The following is a 19,574-nucleotide window of genomic DNA, read 5'->3' on the forward strand; positions in this document are numbered from 1 at the left end:
TATCTACAAAATTTTCTGTCTGCCCAACAGAGGTCTGATCTGCAAGCAGTCACAGGCACTCTCTGACCACCCACGGGGCGGTCATGTCTTTTTATACTAATATCTACGTACACAATATTTACCTTTATTTCCCAATGCTTTTCACCCATGTTGGCAAGTGCACCTCCACCATAAACCAATCCCCAAATGCCAACATCACCACAGGAGATGGAGGACAAGAAGAAGGAAGAAGAAGGACAAGACACGCCCTGATCCCTCCATCTTGTCTCCATAACCCCCCTGTACCCAAAAAACCTTAAAATCTATATTTCACTTTCTAAATGTGTCTATTTTACACCTTTTACTCTAAAGTGATTCTCTTGTCCTCAAACTCTTGTTATTTCTGTGGATGGATCAAAATCAAGCCACCAGACACTCTTGGCAACATTCCAGGATTTTCGAGACCCCCAAGGGTTCTCCTGGCATCTCTGGACATTGGGAACAATGTGCTGAGATCCCACAGGCCCTGGGGGAATCCCAGTAGGAGACTGAAAGAACACTGCACTAGAAGTTTTGGTATCTTGTTTATTCAATGGTATAAAAATGGGGACCTCTCACAGACAGTCAGTAACCTCTCTGCCTGTAGGGGAAGGTACCTGCAGGATTTCCCAGTTGCTCTCAGTGGTTCCCCAGTCCTTCACTATGACAGTGGCTTCCACCCAGCTGATGGGCAGGCCTGGATGATGGTCAAGGGTTAGGGTAACTTGTGATGTGTCTGTCTTCAGCACTGTAGTCAGTTGTTTATAGTAATGATTAGATGCATTGCATAGTTTATCCTTTCACAATTCTTTGCTAATGATTTGATGTCCTGCTTACTTTTGCAATTCTTTGCATGTTTGAATATTGTAAATTACATTTATTTCTGAGGTTGATGTCTGTCTGTGTCTTCTGTGCTGACCCTGCCTACATGAAAAACAGGCATCCACAGCTGCTCTGGGTAACCCATGCCATTATATCAGCAAGAATTCCTCAAATTCTTCACAGTCAAGAATTCCTTCATATGATCTTAGCTGAAGCTGCCCTCTGTCACTGTAAAGCCATTGCCCCTTGTCCTATCAGGACCTGCCCTTGTAAGAAGGCTCTCTGCTGCTTTCTTAGGCCCCTCTTCCTGCAGGATGAGGCTGTGCAGTCCCTGGGGCAGGCAGCAGCTGAGGAATCCATTTGGGGCAGGGAGCTGGGTGTGCAGCTGCAGTGCCAGCTGCAGACTGAGCTCTGGCTGGCAGGAGCCTGGGACCAGAGGCTGTGAACTGCCCATGCTTTGCATAACAGAGGGCACAGGGAGCAGGCCAGGGGAATGGACACTTATTGGAGTTTGGGATTTTTTTTTCCTCTCCTTTTCTTTTCTCTCAGCGAATTTTCTCCCATTTGTTGCCTAAGAGATGGGAACAACAGATACTTAAGAGAGATAAAAGATATAGCCAAGGAGGAGTGGGGAGGGTGCAATTTGCTACTGTCTCTGAGCAGTGAAGTTCTATAGGGAAATGTTGAGATACTGTGAGATTTTGGCTGGGGTTGAGGGGCTAGGCTCAGCTCCTCACTCTATCTCACTCTCAGGGTCAGAGGGGAACAGTTCAGTTTGCTGCTGCTGTGGGGTGAATTTGCTGCCACAGCGGAATTCCGTGCTGAACTGCTTTTCTCCTTTCTGTGGGTAAGCTTCTGCTTGCAAGAGCAGCTGTTGAACTGGGACCTTTCCAATGCCCAACCTCATTGGGAAGGCAATCCTGACTCCTTCCCCCTTCCCAGAGAGCATTTCCCAGCAGCCTGTGGCTGCTGCTTGTGGTAGCCTGGCAGCCACTGCCCAGCTGTGCTATTTTAAGCCAATGATTTAGGCTTTTTTACTACACATTAACCTGACACTCCATGCCTGCCCAAACACTGAGTGGCTTCTAGCACGGCTCTGGAATCTTTGCTACACTTTGTTTGTCACTCTGGGATGGGGCTGCTTCTGCTGTTTCAGTATGTTTCTCCAAGGTTCCTGCTGCAGTCCATTCAGCTTTCCGAGTGGCACTGAGACCAGCTGCTTCCTGTGAGTTTCCAAAGAAAGCCCCTTCTCCATCTCTTCCGCCATTACCGTGTGGAGCAAAGCGGCGGAGCTCGTGCCACAGCGCCCCCTGCAGCTGTGGAGGAATCATCGCACCCGCCCTGCCTGGCCAGGAGCCACCAGCGCCCCCCCTGCTGGCCGTGACTGGAACTGCACTGAAGGGGCAGCTCCTGTGGCTGAGAGAAGGCCAGAATTGAGTTTCTGTTTCTGTCCTGTTTGTTGTTGCTGCCGTTGTTGTTCTTTGTTTGCCTTGTTATACATACGAGTAAAGAACTATTATTCCTGTTCTCGTATCTTTGCCTGAAAACCCAGTAATTTCAAAGTTATAATAATTTGTAGGGAAGGGAGTCACATTTTCCATTCCCAAGGAGGTTCCCGTTTTCCTTCGCTAACACCTGTCCTTTAAACCAGGACAACACTGAGAGCTGCAGTAGGAGCCAGTGGCTCTTTATGGAATGAGACATCTGCAACTCTGCCGACAGAACCTCAGGGTAGAATGGGTACAGAAACCTGCTCTCACTGGGTGAGACTGGCATTGGTGGGTAATCGAACAGGGCACCTGGGAACTCACTGAAGCAACCCGTGTCCCTGGAATGGTCACACAGGGGAGTTTCTTCAGCACTATAGTAGCCCAGATAGGAATGTAGAGGAGTGCCTCTGGAGCCTCCCTCCTCCAAAGATCCACCTGCTGGGATTTTCAGGGCAGGAAGGAGACAGAGGAGGAGTGTTATAACTCCATGTGCAGAGTCCGTGTAAATTATAAGGGTGCATTTGAGCCTCTCTATTGCTGTGACTTTTGATGCAGATTTGGTGAAATCATAGGCAGTGGGTGGAGCAAACATGCACAGCATGATCAGCCTAAGGTTGCCACAGTTGTGGAAGCCCCCGTAAGTTCTGAGGTGGAGAGGCTCGAGTCTCTGCTTGAAGCTTTTAGAGACAGGGACAGGGAGAACCTTGTGTCCCTTGTGCCACACAGTAGGTGCTAGAGCACACACAGAAGGGGGTGGAAGTTCCTTCTTGGTGTTACAGATAGATAATGAGATAATTGGTCGCAGTTAAGGAATAAATATTGTGTGAATATTAAGAAAAGCTTTATTGATGTATATAGATGTCCTCTGTTCTCCCCATAGTTCACTTTTCCAGCCCCCCGCTCTGTATTGTTACCATCAGACAGCCGGGGTTGTCTTAGACAAGTAGAAAGGTGTGTACGCGCACGTGCCCCTTACCTTGAGCAATTGGGAATGGAAAAGCTTCTTGCTCAGGGGGCGTGGCATGATAACACCTGACCCTCCAATCAAGTTACAAGAAAGCAGTCTCCACCAATAAACAGCAAAGAAGAGCTGACTGACAGACTTTGGGAGGGGCCAGGGTTGGCTGATGCAACCCCCCCCCCCCCCCCCCCCCCCCCCCCCCCAACACTATAAAAGACTGAGCATCCATCTTGAAGAGGAATGAGCCATGTTGGAGGCAGCTATGAAGGTGGTTCCCAGCACTGCAACATTTTCCTGTATTTAGTCCTTTTGTTGTATTTTTGTTAAGGTTTAATAAACCTCTTAAAATTTTTAAAGTGAGCAGTTGTCTCTCACATTGGCATACAAAAAGGGGTTTCACATGCCTTGAAGTGTTTGATATGATGGGAAATTTCCCTGGTTTAGGTGAGGAGATGTCTGTGGCTGAGGTTGCACAGAACTGGGAGAAATTGTTTGCGCAGCAGAATTTTGTCAAGACAGTGCAATAAGGTTGTTCTAGGATGATTGGGTGACTCTAAGCTGATCTGCTAACTGGACAAGGTAATGGCCATCCTCAACTCTGAGTGACACTCTTGCACTCAGTGTCTTTAGTGAGCAGGCAGCTTCTGACATCAGGAAATATTTGAAGAAGCTTATGCCAAGGTGGCAGGGACCAGTACAGATGTGGGGTGGTTGTTCTAAAACAGAGTGTAAATTTAACGGGATAAAAATCTATTTTGGATTTAGGTGAAATGTGCTGTTTTGAATTGTTTAGTCTGTAGCTTGCTTGCATAGATGAAAGATGTTGTTTAGTCTGTTAACTCTGTGCTGTGCTTAAGACTGCCTGTTCTTGCAAAAAGCCTGTGCTCACAAAGCTGTCTCAGCCAAGGAAAAAGAATGTGAATTTCCAAGCTGGAAAGAAAGATAAGGGGGTGCCCCTTGAACTTTGAAACAAAGATGAGAGCCAAAGCAGAAGATGGAGGAGATGGACAGGATGACCTGGGAGTTCTTTCTGTACAAGGACTGGTAAAAAATACTAGCTGCAAGTGTAACACGAAACCAGTAAAATGAATATGCATGAACCCATTGTGAAACTCTACGCATATGTACAAATAAGGGGGATAAAAAAAAAGGTTTGGAATTCTCAGTGGTGTGCATATCCTTTAGGGGGAACATGACCCACATGCGTCCAGCACTGCAATAAACATACCAGCTTTACAACTTTTACAAGTTGTGGAGTTAGATTTTTTCCCTGCAAATCATTTTGGCGAGCCAGCCAGGAGAGCCAGCCAGGAGCTCTGTCCTCGCAGGGGCGGAGGGGGGATGGACCTCCTAGGTGCACCCCGGGATTTTGGGATTTTCCCTGGAGGAGCTCTGCTCTGTCTCGGCTTGCCTCCTGTGAGGACAGTGAACGACCTGCTGGTGTGTGGATAAATGGTATGTATATCAAAGGGCCCTGGGAGAGAGAGAGATAGGGCTGCTGGTAGGTTGCTCAGAGACGTCTGAGTGCACAGCCTTGTCCCTGTGCTTGCAGGCAGACATCGGCTGAGAGCACAGTTCGTGGCAGAGGTCCCCTAGTTGATAGAGTGACTGGGGGGATTGGGGATGGGTTCATTGTTCAATAAAGCCACCACTAGTGACTCTGGGGGGTGAGTTGAGTGAACCCAAACTTTGTGTGCTTGTGGTGTCCAGACATTTTGGTTAATGTTAATGTGTTTGTAATTGTGTGAGTTTGTGGTGTATGAGAAAGTGAGTGAGTGTACCATGGCATGTGGGGGGAAGTTCTAGCTGTGTCTGAAGCAGCTGGGTGAGGCCCAGGGCACCAGATGGGGCAGGCTGTGAGGGCAGGGAGCACCCTGCGGAGAAGTGGAACAAGTGGAGAAATGTGGTGAGGACATTTATTGTGTTTAAAGGTGGTGATTTGTGTAGACTGTGCACATTTTAACTGTGGCTAGATGAACTCAGGGAGTTCCTCTGCCCCAGTGGCTTGGACTTGATCCCTGGGAGTTTGTGAATTCAGTAAATCACTGGATCCAGTTAATAATTTTACTGTGTGCTGATATTTTGATTGTGTCCAGACTGTGTAAAGACCAGAAGAAGCTGATGTGGGTAGATGCTGAAATGTTGTATGCTGTGTTGTGTTGAGAAAAGTGGGCACTTTGAGAGATACCCCCTTTCCCAGTGAGTTTATGTGGTTCTTTCCCTGCATTGTGGTAAATTGATTCTTGGGATTGTATGGTTGTGTTTCTGGAGATTTTAGGATTTTGTTTGCAACAAATGTAGCATTTTACACAGAAAAACTACAGTGTGGTGATTTATGTTTAACTGTGGTAAAACGAATTAAAGGAATTCCAGGATTTCCCCTCCCACAGAAACTTAAACTCTGACTCTTGTGAATTTGAGATACTTTGAGATATGAGGGTGGGGGGGGGGAGGGCCTGTGTTTGTGGGCATGTCAGAGTTTTTGCAGTAACAGGCACAGCCTTTTGTAAGGCAGCAAAGTGAGTGTCAGTGGAAACAATGCTTTAATTGAAGATTGCATTGTGCGGGAAGAGAACTGGAAAAGACTGAGATTTTGTAAAGCAGAGTTTAGGTGGAGGAGACCAAGACAGGCACTTTGTCATTTGTGTTGCTCCAAGGAAACAAAGGCTACTCAGAGATCTATAAGAATTTTAGTAGCAACCAGGCACAAGAAGCAAAGAAGTAATAGGGTGTTTGAATTATTTGGAAAGAGAGTTTCAAGTAATTTAAGAAACCCAGCAAAAATAATTAAAGCTGAGTGTACTCAGCCTATTTTTATACCCCAAGACTTTTAATTATGGCAAAAAGTTTAGATGGAGTAGAAAGATGGGGACTAAGAAAATGGAATTTTAGTAGACACGGGGGCAACATACTCAGTGTTAAATAAAGCCTTGATGCCTATAACAGATGATTATGTTATGATAAGGGGGCAACTGGCCAATCTGAAAAAGCATACTTTGCAAACCATCAAAATATTAATACGTTTTTGTGTATGCCCAACTCTCCAAAGGCCCTTTTAGGTAGGGATTTGTTGGAGCAGCTGGAAGCAAAGATCACAATTAAAGATGGGGAGATTATTTTGGAGGCAAAGGATCAACAATATGTAGACATACTAAGCTTAATTTTAACAATTAGTGAAACTGAAATTGAAAATAAGGATGAAATTAACAAGAAAATAATGGATCTGGAGTTTCCTGGGGTATGGGTCTCTAACATACCAAGGAGGGCAGAGAATGCACCTCCTTGTGCAAGTTAAGGAAAACAACCAGTTAGGGTCAGGCAGTAAAAGCCTGATCTGCACCCAGTGGTGGCAAACCTATACACCTTGCTAACATATTTGACACCTGAACTAACCTGGTTTACCATTTTAGATCTGAAATATGCCTTCTTTTGCCTCCCTATCCATGAAGTCAGCCAGAAAATTTTTGCATTCGAATGGAAAAGCCCTAAAAGCGGGTGCAAAATCCAGTTCACATGGACTGTGTTGCCTCAAGGCCCTCAAAGCTTAAAAAATTCCCCCACTCTGTTTGGGGAACAACTAGCAAAAGATCTAGAGTCCTGGGAAGCTCCACAGAGAGAAGGAAGGCTATTGCAGTATGTGGATGATCTTCTAGTAGCCACTCAGATGAGGGAAGCATGTGTGGCCTGGACAGTAAGGCTTTTGAATTTCCTAGGGCTCCAAGGATACAGAGTATCAAAGAAAAAGGCACAGGTCATGAAACAGAAAGTAATCTACCTGGGATAGGCAGTGAGTGCTGGGCAACGGACTTTAGGGCAGGCTTGCAAGGAAGCCATATGCCAAACCCCAAAACCCTAGACAATAAAGGAGCTCTGAACCTTCTTAGGCATGGCAGGGTGGTGCCGGCTGTGAGTTTATAATTATGGACTGCTTGTCAGACCCCTCTATGCTCTTATTGCCAGTGGAAACAGAGGTCTCCAGTGGACAAAGGAAGCCACATGAGCCTTTCACCAGCTAAAGAGTGCCCCCATGTCAGCTCCAGCTTTGGGACTTCCAGATGTAAGTAAACCATTCTTTCTTTTTTCCCATGAAAAACAGGGACTTGCTCTGGCAATATTGGCTCAGGACTTGGGTCCACATCGGTGGGCAGTTGCTTACTTTTCCAAGGAACTAGATGCAACAGCCAAAGGATGGCCAAGTTGCCTCAGTTGTAGCAGCAGTTGTGCTGAATATTCAAGAGGCACGCAAATTTACCCTAGGACAGAAAATGACTGTGCTAGTGTCCCACACAGTGTCCTCCGTACTGGAAGTAAAGGCGGCCACTGGCTTTCACCACAGAGGTTCCTGAAACAGCAGGCCATCATGGTAGAACAACATGATGTGAGATAGTGGTGACTAATATTGTCAACCCAGCTTTTCTCAGTGGAAATCAAGGAGAAGCAGTACACCACGATTGCCTGGAGACTACTGAAGCTACTTACTCCAGCCACCCAGACTTAAAGGACACTCCTTGGGACAATGCAGAGACCCGGTTCACAGATGGGAGTAGCTACGTTGCCAGTGGAAAGTGACATGCTGGATATGCAGTCACTACCTGCAGAGAGGTGATAGAACCTGGACCCTAATCAACAGGCACCTCTGTGCAGAAGGCCAAGGTAATTGCACTGACCTGAGCCTTGGAAATGGCAAAAGGAAAGAGAATAAACATCAATACAGACTTGAGGTATGCATTTGGAGTTGTGCAGGCACATGGAGCCATCTGGAAAGAGAGGGAACTGCTGACCTCACAAGGAAAGAACATCAAACATGTGCAAGAGATAATTCAGCTGCTGGAAGCAGTTCAGCTGCCTGAAAGGTAGCAATTATGCATATTAAGGCACACCAGAGAATGAGCTTAGAATTGGAGGAAGGAAATTAGCTGGTGGATAGAGAGGCAAAGGAAGCAGTGAGAGGTGAGGTAATTATTGAAGGAGGTCTAATTCCAGATGGACAAATTTCCCTTGAAGGTAAGCCAGAATATAATAAGAAAGACAGAAAACTAATCAAAGATCAAAAAGGGACATACAACCAAGAGGGGTGGGCTACCATTGAAGGGAAGCTGGTAATCCCTTCCTATTTGTTGTGCTCACTAGTAAGGGAGGAGCACCAGAAAACACATTGGGGAGTAGAAGCCCTGAACACCTATTTGATTGAAAGAATTGTTGCCAGGAATTTATGTGCCACTATTGCTCAAGTGACCTGACAGTGAGATCTTTGCCTCCAGACTAACCCCAAGAACACCCCAAGACCAAAACTTGTTCAGATTGGGAGGGGCCATGGACCCAGACAGCAGTGGCATATTGACTTTTCAGAACTCCCAAGGAAAGAGGGGTCTTCGTATTTATTAGTATTGACAGGTACATTTTCATGGTGGCCAGAAGCATTCCCCACCAGAACTATCAAGGCTCAAGGGTGACCAGGGTATTATTACAAGAAATAATACCACACTTCAGAGTTCCAGCCACAATATCCTCAGATAGAGGATCACATTTCATTTCCAGGATAGTGCAACAGATTAGTAGCCACCTGGGCACAGATTGGGAACGTCATACTCCATACCATCCCAAATCAAGCAGCCAGGTGGAGAAAATGAATAATTTGATTAAACAGCAAATTGTAAGACTGTGGCAGGAAGTTAATCTACCCTGGCCCCAAGCTCTTCCACTGGCACTGATATGAATTTGAACTAAAACTAGAGCCAAAGAAAGGCTGAGTCCCTTTGAAATGCTTTATGGAATTCCATATGGAATACAAAAGGGGATGTCCACCCACGCTGGGGAGGTAACATTAGCCAACTATATGGTGCCTTAAGTAAACAGCTCAGAGAAATTGAAAAACGTGTGGCTGGAACTTGGAGTAGGGAGCTAGATGGACCAGTACATAAAATGCAGCCTGGGGATTATGCATATGTTAAGTCTCTTACAGAGAAGACTTTGGAACCACAGTGGGAAGGACCACTCCAGGTGCCCACTCTCAAGTGAAGAACGCCCCAGAAGCCCCTTGGAAAGTTACACGAGGAGACAATGAACTGAGACTAAAACTTATTCGGGCAAAATGAATATATTGCGGCCGGGGGTAATGTAATTTTATTTACAGAATTGTTTTGTGTATAATTGTAATTGAAGTTTGGGATTAGAGAGTACCTCTATCCAAAAGCGATGCTGAGTGGTCCCTTGGTCCCAGGCTTTTAATCAGTCCACTGGATCCATGGCAGAACCTTCTGAGATAAAAGATTTAAACCTATCCACTGTAGTAATCCTTGGGAATCACATATATGAGGAGCAGGAGTGGCAGGAACGGGAAATGTGGACACTTCAAGGGATCAGAGGAGAAGAAATCAGGGTAGGATGCCAGGTGGTCCGTGGGACCACTCATGAGAGACCAAATCAAATTAGTGTTTCAGCCTCTCCTGTATACAGGCACTGGGAGGTTTGTGATAGCCCAAGTAAATCAGACTGTTTGTGTAATTTCACATTAATACAGCCTGTAGAAGTGATTTGTTTTTGGGCTCATGATGCTATTGGGCTCTTATTTAAATTTAAAATAGATGCTATACCTTTTGCAACGTCAAGACCTCATACAACCTAAAGTATATGAAATAGGCCCATACTTTGTGAGGAATATGGGTCAACAGCAACTGTTGTTCAATCCAGAGTGGTCTCTCAAATGTGTTGAATTGCTAATGCAAATTAACATCTCAGAAATCCAACCAGCCTGCTCCTCTTTCCTAAGGACATCCTTTGAGAGCCGGACAACATAGTTACAGAGACAAGTACACCTCAGGAGCAGAGTAAGAAGGGATCTAACTGGGATATTAGGGACAGGAGGGGACTTTTAAATGGAATTGATTTGGAAATACTGATGAATAAACTGGCCACTGCAGCAGGTGGTCTAGCAAAATTGAAGCAGCTTTTACAGTCATCTCTATTGGCATTAGGAACTAGCCAGTGGCAGATTTCAAAAGTACTGCCAAAATGGGAAAAGGCTGGGGACCAAGACCACAAGTTAATAGTAGAAGCCCTTAGTACGGTTCAAGATGTGTCTTTAGCTTTCAGTTGTATACAAGCACAGTTATGGATGTAGGCAACAGCAGCTCTGATTGTACGGGAAAGGGGTGAAGGTGATTTTCCAGCTGAAATTCGAAAGATTGTCGGGGATAATGTGATTGATCTTGAAAGAAAGTCCTGGTGGACTACGATAAATTTTACCTATGATCCTGAGTCTAAGGTGGCCACTGCCTTTGTGCTTACTATACATAATGCCACTGTTTATGTTATCCACCCCATCATTGCACTAGGATTAAATAACTAAAAAAACGGTACTCTACCCCTCAGAACATAGGCTGTGGGCACGAAAGGTGAATGAAAAGTGGCAAACAGTAAACTTAGAATCTTGTGCTGCTAGGGAACAACTAGGATTCACTTGTGAAAGCAACAGTATTATTGCTCAAGATGTGAATGTTGGCAATGAACAAAGTATTTTCCACTTCCAGATTCATCCAGTTATCTCGACTTCACCTGGAAAAGACAGGTGAAAACTGCCTTCAACAAGCCTACCCCATGGCATTCCAGGATCCTTTACCATTTTCCCCCTCCCCACCAAACAGCATCAAAGTGTGATTGAAAAGGGCAAAAATTTTGCTGCAAATTTGTACAGTATGTAGATGATTTGTTAATTAGCAAGTTGAGATAAGAAAGTTCTTTCCCTTCCTGTGATGACCATCGGGCAAACCAGCACAGCAAGCTGCAGTTTTTGTCTCTGCAGCTGGCTCTTTGATTGCACCTTCTCTCCATTGGCCACACTTATACAGCCCTCTCATCTTCCACAACTCCTCCCTTTCTCTGCCCTCATCTCCTCCCAAATATGGAGCCAAGCCCAGGCATCATTTCCCCCTGGCTCACAGGCTCGCCATGCCTGTGAACAGCCTTGGTGTTGCAGGTGGTGTTGGCCCACTCACCTTGGCCTTCCAAGGCATTCCTGGTGTGCTTTCCTAGGGTTCGTGCCAGGTTCCTCTCCCCAGAATGACCCCAGCTCTTCCTCTGAGTATCTGTGAAGTGTGACCACCTGGCACCTCAATGCCCCTTTGCTGGCTGTGAAATCTGGCTCTGCCTTAGGGCACTGGCACTCCAGTCAGGAGCCAGGAGTTTCCCTTGTCATGCTTGGGATTTCCCAGATCTGTTCCCTTAGCCCAGGCTCTCACCAGGCCCTAAATCAGCAGCCCATGTGCATTTGAGCACCACCCCAAGGTATGTGCTTTTTTCCTATCCTCTTCCAAGGCTTGAGATAGCAGGTTCTTCCAGGCCATGGTGGCTCAGCGCCTCTCTGACCAGGCACTTTGGAGCTCTTTGGAGCCACTGCGTCCCTTTGTGCCCCCAGGCTCGTTCTGCAGGTGCTGAGCATGGCACTTCTTGTCTTACCCAGGAGTTGGAATTGCACTGAAAAGATGGTTCCATGTGAACAAAGGTAATTTTATTTCAACAACTAAATCAACTCCAGTGTGTGTGTGTGCACAGAGGAGATGAGTGTGGTCAGAACAGAGAAGGGTTTTGACCCTGAGGCTGCCTTTGGAACAGCAGGCATTGCCCCAGCAGGAAATGGTTGTGGTGCACCGCAGCCTGCTCTGGATCCTGCCTGCTGCTCAAGGAGCACTTTTAACTGCGTTTATACGCATATTGTAATCGATCCATTCATAGAAGTGCTGAACGGAGCTGTAGACTCCAGGCTGCCTTGCTCTGGCACATCCTTCCCCCCAGCTGGTCACTCCGATGACCCACCAGTAGGCAGCGTTGTTGTCCTGGCACATGAGAGGACCACCGCTGTCACCCTGTAGCAGAGCACAGAGGATTAAGGTGGTGTTGGTGGCACCTGCCAGCACTGGGGCTGTCTCCTTCTCTCCCACAGCCCCTGCCAGAGCTTTATTCTGGGCAGAGAAAAGCTCTGCTCAGAGGCTGGAGCCTCCAGAAGCTTGGCTGTGAATGAGTTGGGTTCTTGTAGGGTAGGGCTCTCTCTATCCTATCTGCACAGGACTCCTGGATGTGCAGAAGATGGAACATTGGCACCTGTACCTCTGGGCTACAAGGAGCCCTAGCTGGGCTTTCTGGGCTTTCTGGCACAAGGGGAGACCTGGGCAGGCAGGTGTGGATGGGCAGTGTGTGGGAAGCCCCCACAGCAGTCAGGGGGAGCTGGGGCTGGGAGGGTGAGTGAGTGGCCGGGCAAAGCAGGCCCTGGGCTGTGTTGGGGTGGTGCTTCCCTGGCTGCTGGTGCTGCTGGGGGCTGAGTGGCTCGTGGCACGTTCCTACCTTGCAGGAGTCAATGGTGCCCTGTGGGTATCCAGCACACAAGTTGTAGGGATGGACTTCTCCTGCGTACCAGTCACTGCTGTTGCATAGCTGGAGATCAATGAGCTTGACCTTGGCCTGCTGAAGGTGATCAGCTGAATCTAGACCTGTGAGCAGAGAAAGGAATAAGCCCCTGGCAGCTCCATGCTGGTTCTGCTTCTCTGTCAGGCCAATCCCTTCCTCTAGGGGCAGGCCCCTCTCTGCAGGGATGTATGTTCTGCAGCCTGGCTTTGGCCTTTGCTGTGAGGAAGCCCAAAACCTATCACCAGTGTGCTGAGCTGGCCCAGAAGTTGCTCTTGGAACTCACTTCTTGCCGTAGTGGCCCCCCAGCCAGCAATCCAGCAGTTTCTCAGCTCTGAGACACTTAGGGTGGGTTCAGCCAGGCAGGCCAGCTGGATGTATGAGCTGCACAGGACAGGACGGTCCAATTGCATCAGGGCAATGTCGTTGCTCATGTCGCTACGCTTGTAGTTGCGGTGTATCACCACCTTCTTGACATTGCGCACTTGTGCCCCAGGGCCCGGCTGAGACAACTGGGTGGCCCCAATCAACACATACAGCAGGCTGATGTTACTGGAAAGGAGATGGAGAGAGAGATGAGAGGGAGTCACAGCAGCGCAGCAGCTGCTAGACCTTGGCTTGGCAAGGCAGAGAGGGAGTAGTGCTCTGGCAGGGTTGAGGGCCCTCACATGCCTTAGGCTGGGGGAATGTCAAGCTGGAGGCTGTTAGGAAGCCTTGGCATGAGCCCAGGCTTCTCCTGAGCACTGTGGCAGCCTGGCTGCCTGAGAGGAAAGGGCATGGGAGTAGCAGGTGGTGCTGCTGGCAGGGCACCTGCTGGTGTTGTGGACATGTCCCCATTCCCTGCTTCTCCTTACTCAAACTTGTCGAAGCAGTGGGCTGCTGTGAGGACCCAATCTGCAGTGATGAGGGAACCTCCACACCAATGTCCCAGGCCTGGTACCCATGGGTGCTGGATGCTGACGAGCCAGGGCCATTCTGCTACTGCGGCACCGGCACCACCCACGATGCGTGTCATGCCGTAGTCATAAGCCACATTGCCGTAGGAATAAGTCATGGGGATGTTGACAGGTGGTGGAACTCGGAACCCACAGCTCCCTCTGCAAGCAGAAAGTAATTTCCATGCTGCTTCATGGCCTGCTGTGGCTCAGGCTGAAGCTCAGCCCTCTGCCCTCCCCACAAGGGCTTGCACACACAGCAGGCCAGGGAAGCTCATGGGGGGGTGTGTGTGTCCGTGCCAGCACCTGGCTGCTGGCAAGGAACTGAGGCTTCCCACAGTGGGTGGGAAGCTGTGGGAACAGGCACGTCCCCTCCAGGGAAGGCCGCAAGTGTTGCCATGGCTCCTTCCCTGGGCCTGGGGCCACTTACCCGCAGGTGTACTGGATGCTCTGCGCCAGCCCAGCCACAGTCAGCAGGACGAGGAGGCTGAGCCAATTCATGGCTGCCAGAGGCACGTGTCAGCTGCAAGCACTGAGAGCTCCGTGCAGCAGCACAGTCACAGCCGCACTGCCCACAGCAGCTGCGCTGCCCGTGGTGCCCTTGGTCCTGGGGCTGATGTCACAGAGGGGTGGATTCCATGTTCTGAGCACTGCGGGGTTCTGTGGCACAGGGCCCACTGGGGGAGGGGCAACATGGAATCAGTGAGCCATGGAATGGTTTGGGCTGTAAGGGACTTTGGAAATCATCTCCCTCTGATCCCTTGCCTTGGGCACGGAGGAATGGCTTGCATTGGAGGAAGCTGCTCAGAGCCTGGTTCAGAATCTGTCCTTTGAGGGATGGGGCATTGAAGTACTAAGTCCTGATCAACAGGCCCTGACTGAGGCAGGAACAACACCTCTTGACCAAAAGTTGATCTCTAGATTGACCTTCTAGCCAAATGTTATCTATATCTGCTTACTGGCAAAACATGGATTTTCCTTTCCCTATTTAGAAGCTGGACAAGGCAACATCTGGCCTCTTTTTGGGGTGTAGCATCACAGACAATTCCCTTGGTTCCTCCTGAAGCCCTCCAGGGCCTTGGGAGCATCCCAATAGGAGAATAAAACCAGATGTTCCTGCTAGAAGTTATGGTAGCTTGTTTATTCAACAGTATAAAAAGAGGGCCCTCTCCCACTGCAGTCAGAAACCTCATTGCCTGTTGGGGAAGGCACCTGCAGAATTTCCTACTTGCAAGGAGTGGTTCCCCTGTATTGTGACAGTGGCTTCCCCCAGCTGAATGGGTAGACCTGGATGATGGTAAAGTATTAGAGTAATTTGTGATGTGTCTTTCTTCATCACTGTAGGCAGTCTTTTATAGTAATGATTAGATGCATTGCTTAGGTTATCCTTTTGCAATTCTTTGCAGTTTTGGATTACAGTAAATTACACTTGTTCCTGAAGTTGGTGTCTGTGTCTTCTCTACTGACCCTGACTATGGGAAAAGCAGGATTCCACACTGCTCTGGGCAACCTATGCCTGTGCCTCAGTGCCTTTGAGTGATTTATTATGACAGTATATTCAGATATCCTCTATTCTGTTTCCAGAAATTGTTACTGTATCTTTAAGACCCTTCAATCCTGCGACCTTGAGTGTGTGAGGCAGGGGGGACAAAGTGTTTTTGTTCTGCATGGGTGTTTTTTAAAAGCTCCCTACCCAGGTTTTTAGGGCTCTGTGCAGCGTAATTTTATCGTGGCTGGCTTGGTTTTTGCCTTGGCAAAAGTTTTTCCTTTCCTTGTATAATATGTGGTGTGAGATAATTCGTGCTTATATGAGATATATATAAATTAAAGTTGTAAGTAAAATTGTGCATGTAAAAAAAATCCAAAAATTTAAGACCATGTGCAGTAGGAGACAGAGTGCCACATAGAAATTTTGAAACTCCAGATGGTAGCAAGGAAAGAAAGCCTAATTAGCAAGCGAAAGGACATTGCTGGTGCAGAGATGGGCCTTTCCAGCGACTATCTGTGGAACACCCAAGAGCATGAACACTTGATAAGTATCTTCAATCAAGATAAGCAGAATTGTCAGGAACATACATCTGAATACCAGGTTCCCATAGCTCAACATCAACACTCATTGCCTACCAGAAACAGCATTGTCCAGCCCTGCACAGAGAAAGGAGACTTCATGCATATGCAGAGTAATGAAAAGAGTAGGGGCACCTCTGCCTCGGGCAGAAAAAACTGTATAAAACCAGCCCCAACAGAGACAGCATTTGTGAACAGAGGGGGTTCGATGTGATAGAGGTTGGATCGAGGTTCACCCAGCGCCAATCCTGGGCTCAATGCCCTCTCTTTGGCTGTGGCTATTGAGGACCGTATTTTTGGTCACGAAAATAAAATCTTTTGTTATTATTAATTTGGCTTTTTCATTTATTACCTATAACAATCCTGGTGACCCTGATGTGATCTGATTTAGGGGTCTGGGGACCCCCTCTCCGGTCAGGAGGTGGCCTGCTGATTTTAGTGGTCTAATGGGATTGGGAACCTCGTGCAACCAATCATATCTCAAACCAAAAGCCAGAGCCACAATCAAAGAGTGGGTAAAAACGCCCAGAGCTCTCAGGTAATTTGGACAGATCCAGGGAAAGGATCTCTGAAGCTGCGGCGCAGCTTTTTCACTCTTAAAAATTCACGTGCATGAAGAGCACATAAAGGAACCGTAAGTATCGCTTGGTTGAGTGAGGTGTGATCGAGCATGTGTGTGAGATGTGATATTATCACGAAGCGAGTGTGGACCCCAAGATCGCAGTTCCACTCTCCCGCGACGGAAGTGGTCTGTCACGGGGGAAGCGGATGCAACGTGGTGATAGACTCATTTCACACGTAAAGCCTGAAACTCAGGGAGTTCAGGGGTTCAGTCAGGGGAAAGATCAAAAAGGGAAGGGATGTTCCCAGGCATTTGGGAACTGGTAAACCTTTTTGATCCAGGATTCAGGTAAGGAAGAGAGAGCTCATTATCAGCCAAAAAACTCACAAATCAGTTCACTGTGAGGCAAGTAGGCTAGTAATCCTGAACAAATTCTAGGCATATAATTGGTACTGGATAAAGACCCGGGATTCTTTTCGGGAACCCCAGCGCAAGAATTAAGGTAAGGAAACACTAGAAAAGTCATTTTTCTCAGAAAAAATCGGACAGAAAAAGAGCAAGGCTCAGGGAAAAACCCAGGAGAAGCCTTTGAAGGCATGAGGAAAGGGTTTACCCGAGATTCCAAGGGATAGCCCATTGGGATGGATGTTGGAACATTGGGAAGATGATCCCGAAAGGAGGGGGACATCTAAGGAGGAAATGGTCCACTACTGCATTGAAATATGGGGAGATAAGGAAATTAGAAGACATTCGGTCTCACCTGTGTTTGGCACGTTCGAAAGATGGACTTGCCAACCTTTATAGGACCATGTGGCTGGTAAATACCCACAAGATTTAGAGGAAATGGAATATGCTGGATTGTGGGGAAACACTAGCATGGGGTTATTCCCGATCAGAACTCGTGCCGCGACTCAGAGCAAGGCATGGGAACCTTTGGATAACCTCTTGCCTCCCTATCTAACTCCTCCATCCCAACCCATGCAAGCCCAGGTCCCTGTGCCCGCACCCACGGGACCTCCGCAAGCCCAGGCACCCCCGATGCCTATACCGCCTCCAGAAGCCATGCTCCTACAAGAGCAGGCTTTGGCATTGCAATTCCCACAGGATCATTCCCAGCCTCCACCCCCACCACAGATGGCAGAGAAGCAAACCCTCCCCACTGGGGAAACCAGTTCTCCCTCCGCCAGCAGGACACAATGCAAAATGAGAAAGGTAAATAATGATGATAGCGAGGACAAGGAAGATAAGCATAACCTCTTCCCTTTAAGGGAGGTACCGACTGCTCCAGGAGTTATCGAATTTGTAAACGTGCCAATTAATACTGGGGATGTAAGGGCTTTTAAGAAAGAAATGGAAAGGCTGCTATCCATTGGGGATAGCAGAAAGGCTAGATTAATTCCTAGGAACTAGCATCTACACATACGATGACATGAATGCTATATTAAGGTCACTGTTCAATAACAAGGAGCGGAAAATTATAAGGCAAGCCTCGATTCAAGATTGGGAATATTAGGAATATAGGAATATAGGGAGAGTGAGGTGACCAGAGATGGCCTGACCAAGAGACCATCGTGGAACGCCCAGTTGGAGGAAGGCAGGCAGAAAATGATAAACCGCAGAAATATGGTAATACAAGGTATACGGGAGGCAGTACCAAAGGGGCAGAATATGAGCAAAGTACCTGGGGAATGCCAGGGGAAGGATAAAACACTCACCGAGTGGTTAGAGAGGCTGAAAAAAAGTCTTTAGATGTACTCGGGAATGGACCCTGATTCCCCAGTCAGCGTGGTCCTGCTGAAAATGCAATTTGTTGCAAAATCATGGGAAGACATACGAAAGAAACTGGAGAAAATAGAAGGTTGGCAGGAAAAAGAATTACAGGATTTACTTAGAGAGGTGCAGAAGGTTTACATGAGGAGGGATGAGGAAAAGCAGAAAGTACAAGCGAAGGTGTTGGTAGCAGTGGTGAGGGAAGCACAAAAACAGGAATGGGTCCAAGACCTTGTAAAGCCAGCGCAGGACTGTCCACCTCAGAAGAAGCAGAACCCCTCCCAAAGTAAGTACTCAAATAACCAGAGAAATGTCCCAGGGTGCTTTTGCTGTTAACAGAGAAGTCACTTTAAGAGAGAATGTAAGAAGAGAATGAAAATGAAAAAATCTTTCAGGAGGATTAGAGGTGTCAGGGGCTTTTTAATTTGGGGTCCAGAACATCCAAGGAGCCCTTGATAAAGCTGAAGGTAGGACCTCAAAAACAGGAATTAATATTCTTAGTGGATTCTAGAGCTGAGCGAGGTAGTGTGCAGCGATTACCACCCGGATGCACTATAAGCAAGGACACTATGATGGTAATCGGGGCAAAAGGGGAACCTGTTAAAGTTCCAGTTATTAAAAATGTAGAGACAGAATCTGAGACTAGGTTTTGCCTAGGGAATATGCTACTAGTTGAGGAAGCAGACTATAACCTGCTGGGGAGGGATTTGATGGTAGCTCTGGGGATAAGCCTGATTGTACAAGAATCCCAGCTCAGGGTAAGTCTATACCAACTAACCACAGAGGATGAGGATAAAATAGATCCAGAAGTCTGGTATACCCAAGGGGAGGCTGGAAGGCTAGACATAGAGCCGATAGATATCAAAATCAAGAGACTAGAGGATCCGATTAGGATTAAGCAAAACCCCATTCCTATGGAAGGAAGGAGGGGTTTGAAACCAGTAATAGAAGAACTGATAAGAAAGGGGACTCTGGAGCCTTGCATGTCTAGGCATAATACCCCAATCTTGGCAGTATGAAAGATGGATGGTAGTTACAGGCTAGTGTAAGATCTGAGAGCTGTGAACAGAAGGATTAAAACACTATTCCCTATGGTCTCGAATCCTTACTCTGTTAAACAACATCTCTCCCGAGGACACTTGGTATAGTGTGATAGACCTGAAAGATGCTTTTTGGACTTGCCCCCTAGCTAAAGATAGCAGGGATTATTTTGCCTTCCAATGGGAAGACCCAGAGACCAACTGAAAGCAGCAGTTCAGATGGAGATCTTTGCCTCAGGGGTTTGTAGACTCACCAAACCTGTTTGGTCAGGCACTTGAGCAACTACTAAGTCACTTTGTGCTGGTAGAAGGGACAAAATTGTTACAATATGTAGATGACTTATTGGTTGCTAGCCCAAGGGAGGAAGACAGAAGGACAAACACTATAGCATTATTAAATTTCTTGGGGGATAAAGGGCTAAAAGTTTAAAATTCTAAACTACAGTTTATGCAACCCGAAGTCAAATATCAGTGACACTGGCTAACAAAGGGAAAGAAGAAGCTAGATTCTGA

The 19,574-nt window shown here is 47.3% G+C and overlaps 1 protein-coding gene across 1 annotated transcript; it reads right to left on the reverse strand.

Annotated features, from left to right (window-relative positions):
• Nucleotides 1–11,966: 11,966 nt before the first annotated feature.
• LOC118700202 (acrosin-like) lies at nt 11,967–18,868 on the reverse strand. Its single transcript, XM_036404594.2, has 5 exons — nt 18,734–18,868; nt 13,542–13,708; nt 12,974–13,239; nt 12,628–12,773; nt 11,967–12,152 (listed from the first exon to the last, which is right to left on the reverse strand). The coding sequence occupies exons 1-5, from the start codon at nt 18,866–18,868 to the stop codon at nt 11,967–11,969; spliced, it is 900 nt and encodes a 299-aa protein (XP_036260487.2).
• Between the last annotated feature and the right edge of the window lie 706 nt (nt 18,869–19,574).

The sequence above is a fragment of the Molothrus ater genome, chromosome 3 (genome assembly GCF_012460135.2).
Source record: "Molothrus ater isolate BHLD 08-10-18 breed brown headed cowbird chromosome 3, BPBGC_Mater_1.1, whole genome shotgun sequence".
Taxonomy (NCBI): domain Eukaryota; kingdom Metazoa; phylum Chordata; class Aves; order Passeriformes; family Icteridae; genus Molothrus; species Molothrus ater.

Bases quoted from the DNA above. Each gene is read 5' to 3' on its own strand.
- LOC118700202 (XM_036404594.2), bottom strand. From the start codon at position 18,868: ATGTCTAGCCTTCCAGCCTCCCCTTGGGTATACCAGACTTCTGGATCT. The intron at 12,774-12,973 runs GTGAGTTCCAAG...CTCTGCTCACAG, and splicing joins GGGGGCCACTACGGCAAGAA to GTCTAGATTCAGCTGATCAC. The intron at 12,153-12,627 runs GTAGGAACGTGC...GCTCTGCTACAG, and splicing joins GCACCATTGACTCCTGCAAG to GGTGACAGCGGTGGTCCTCT.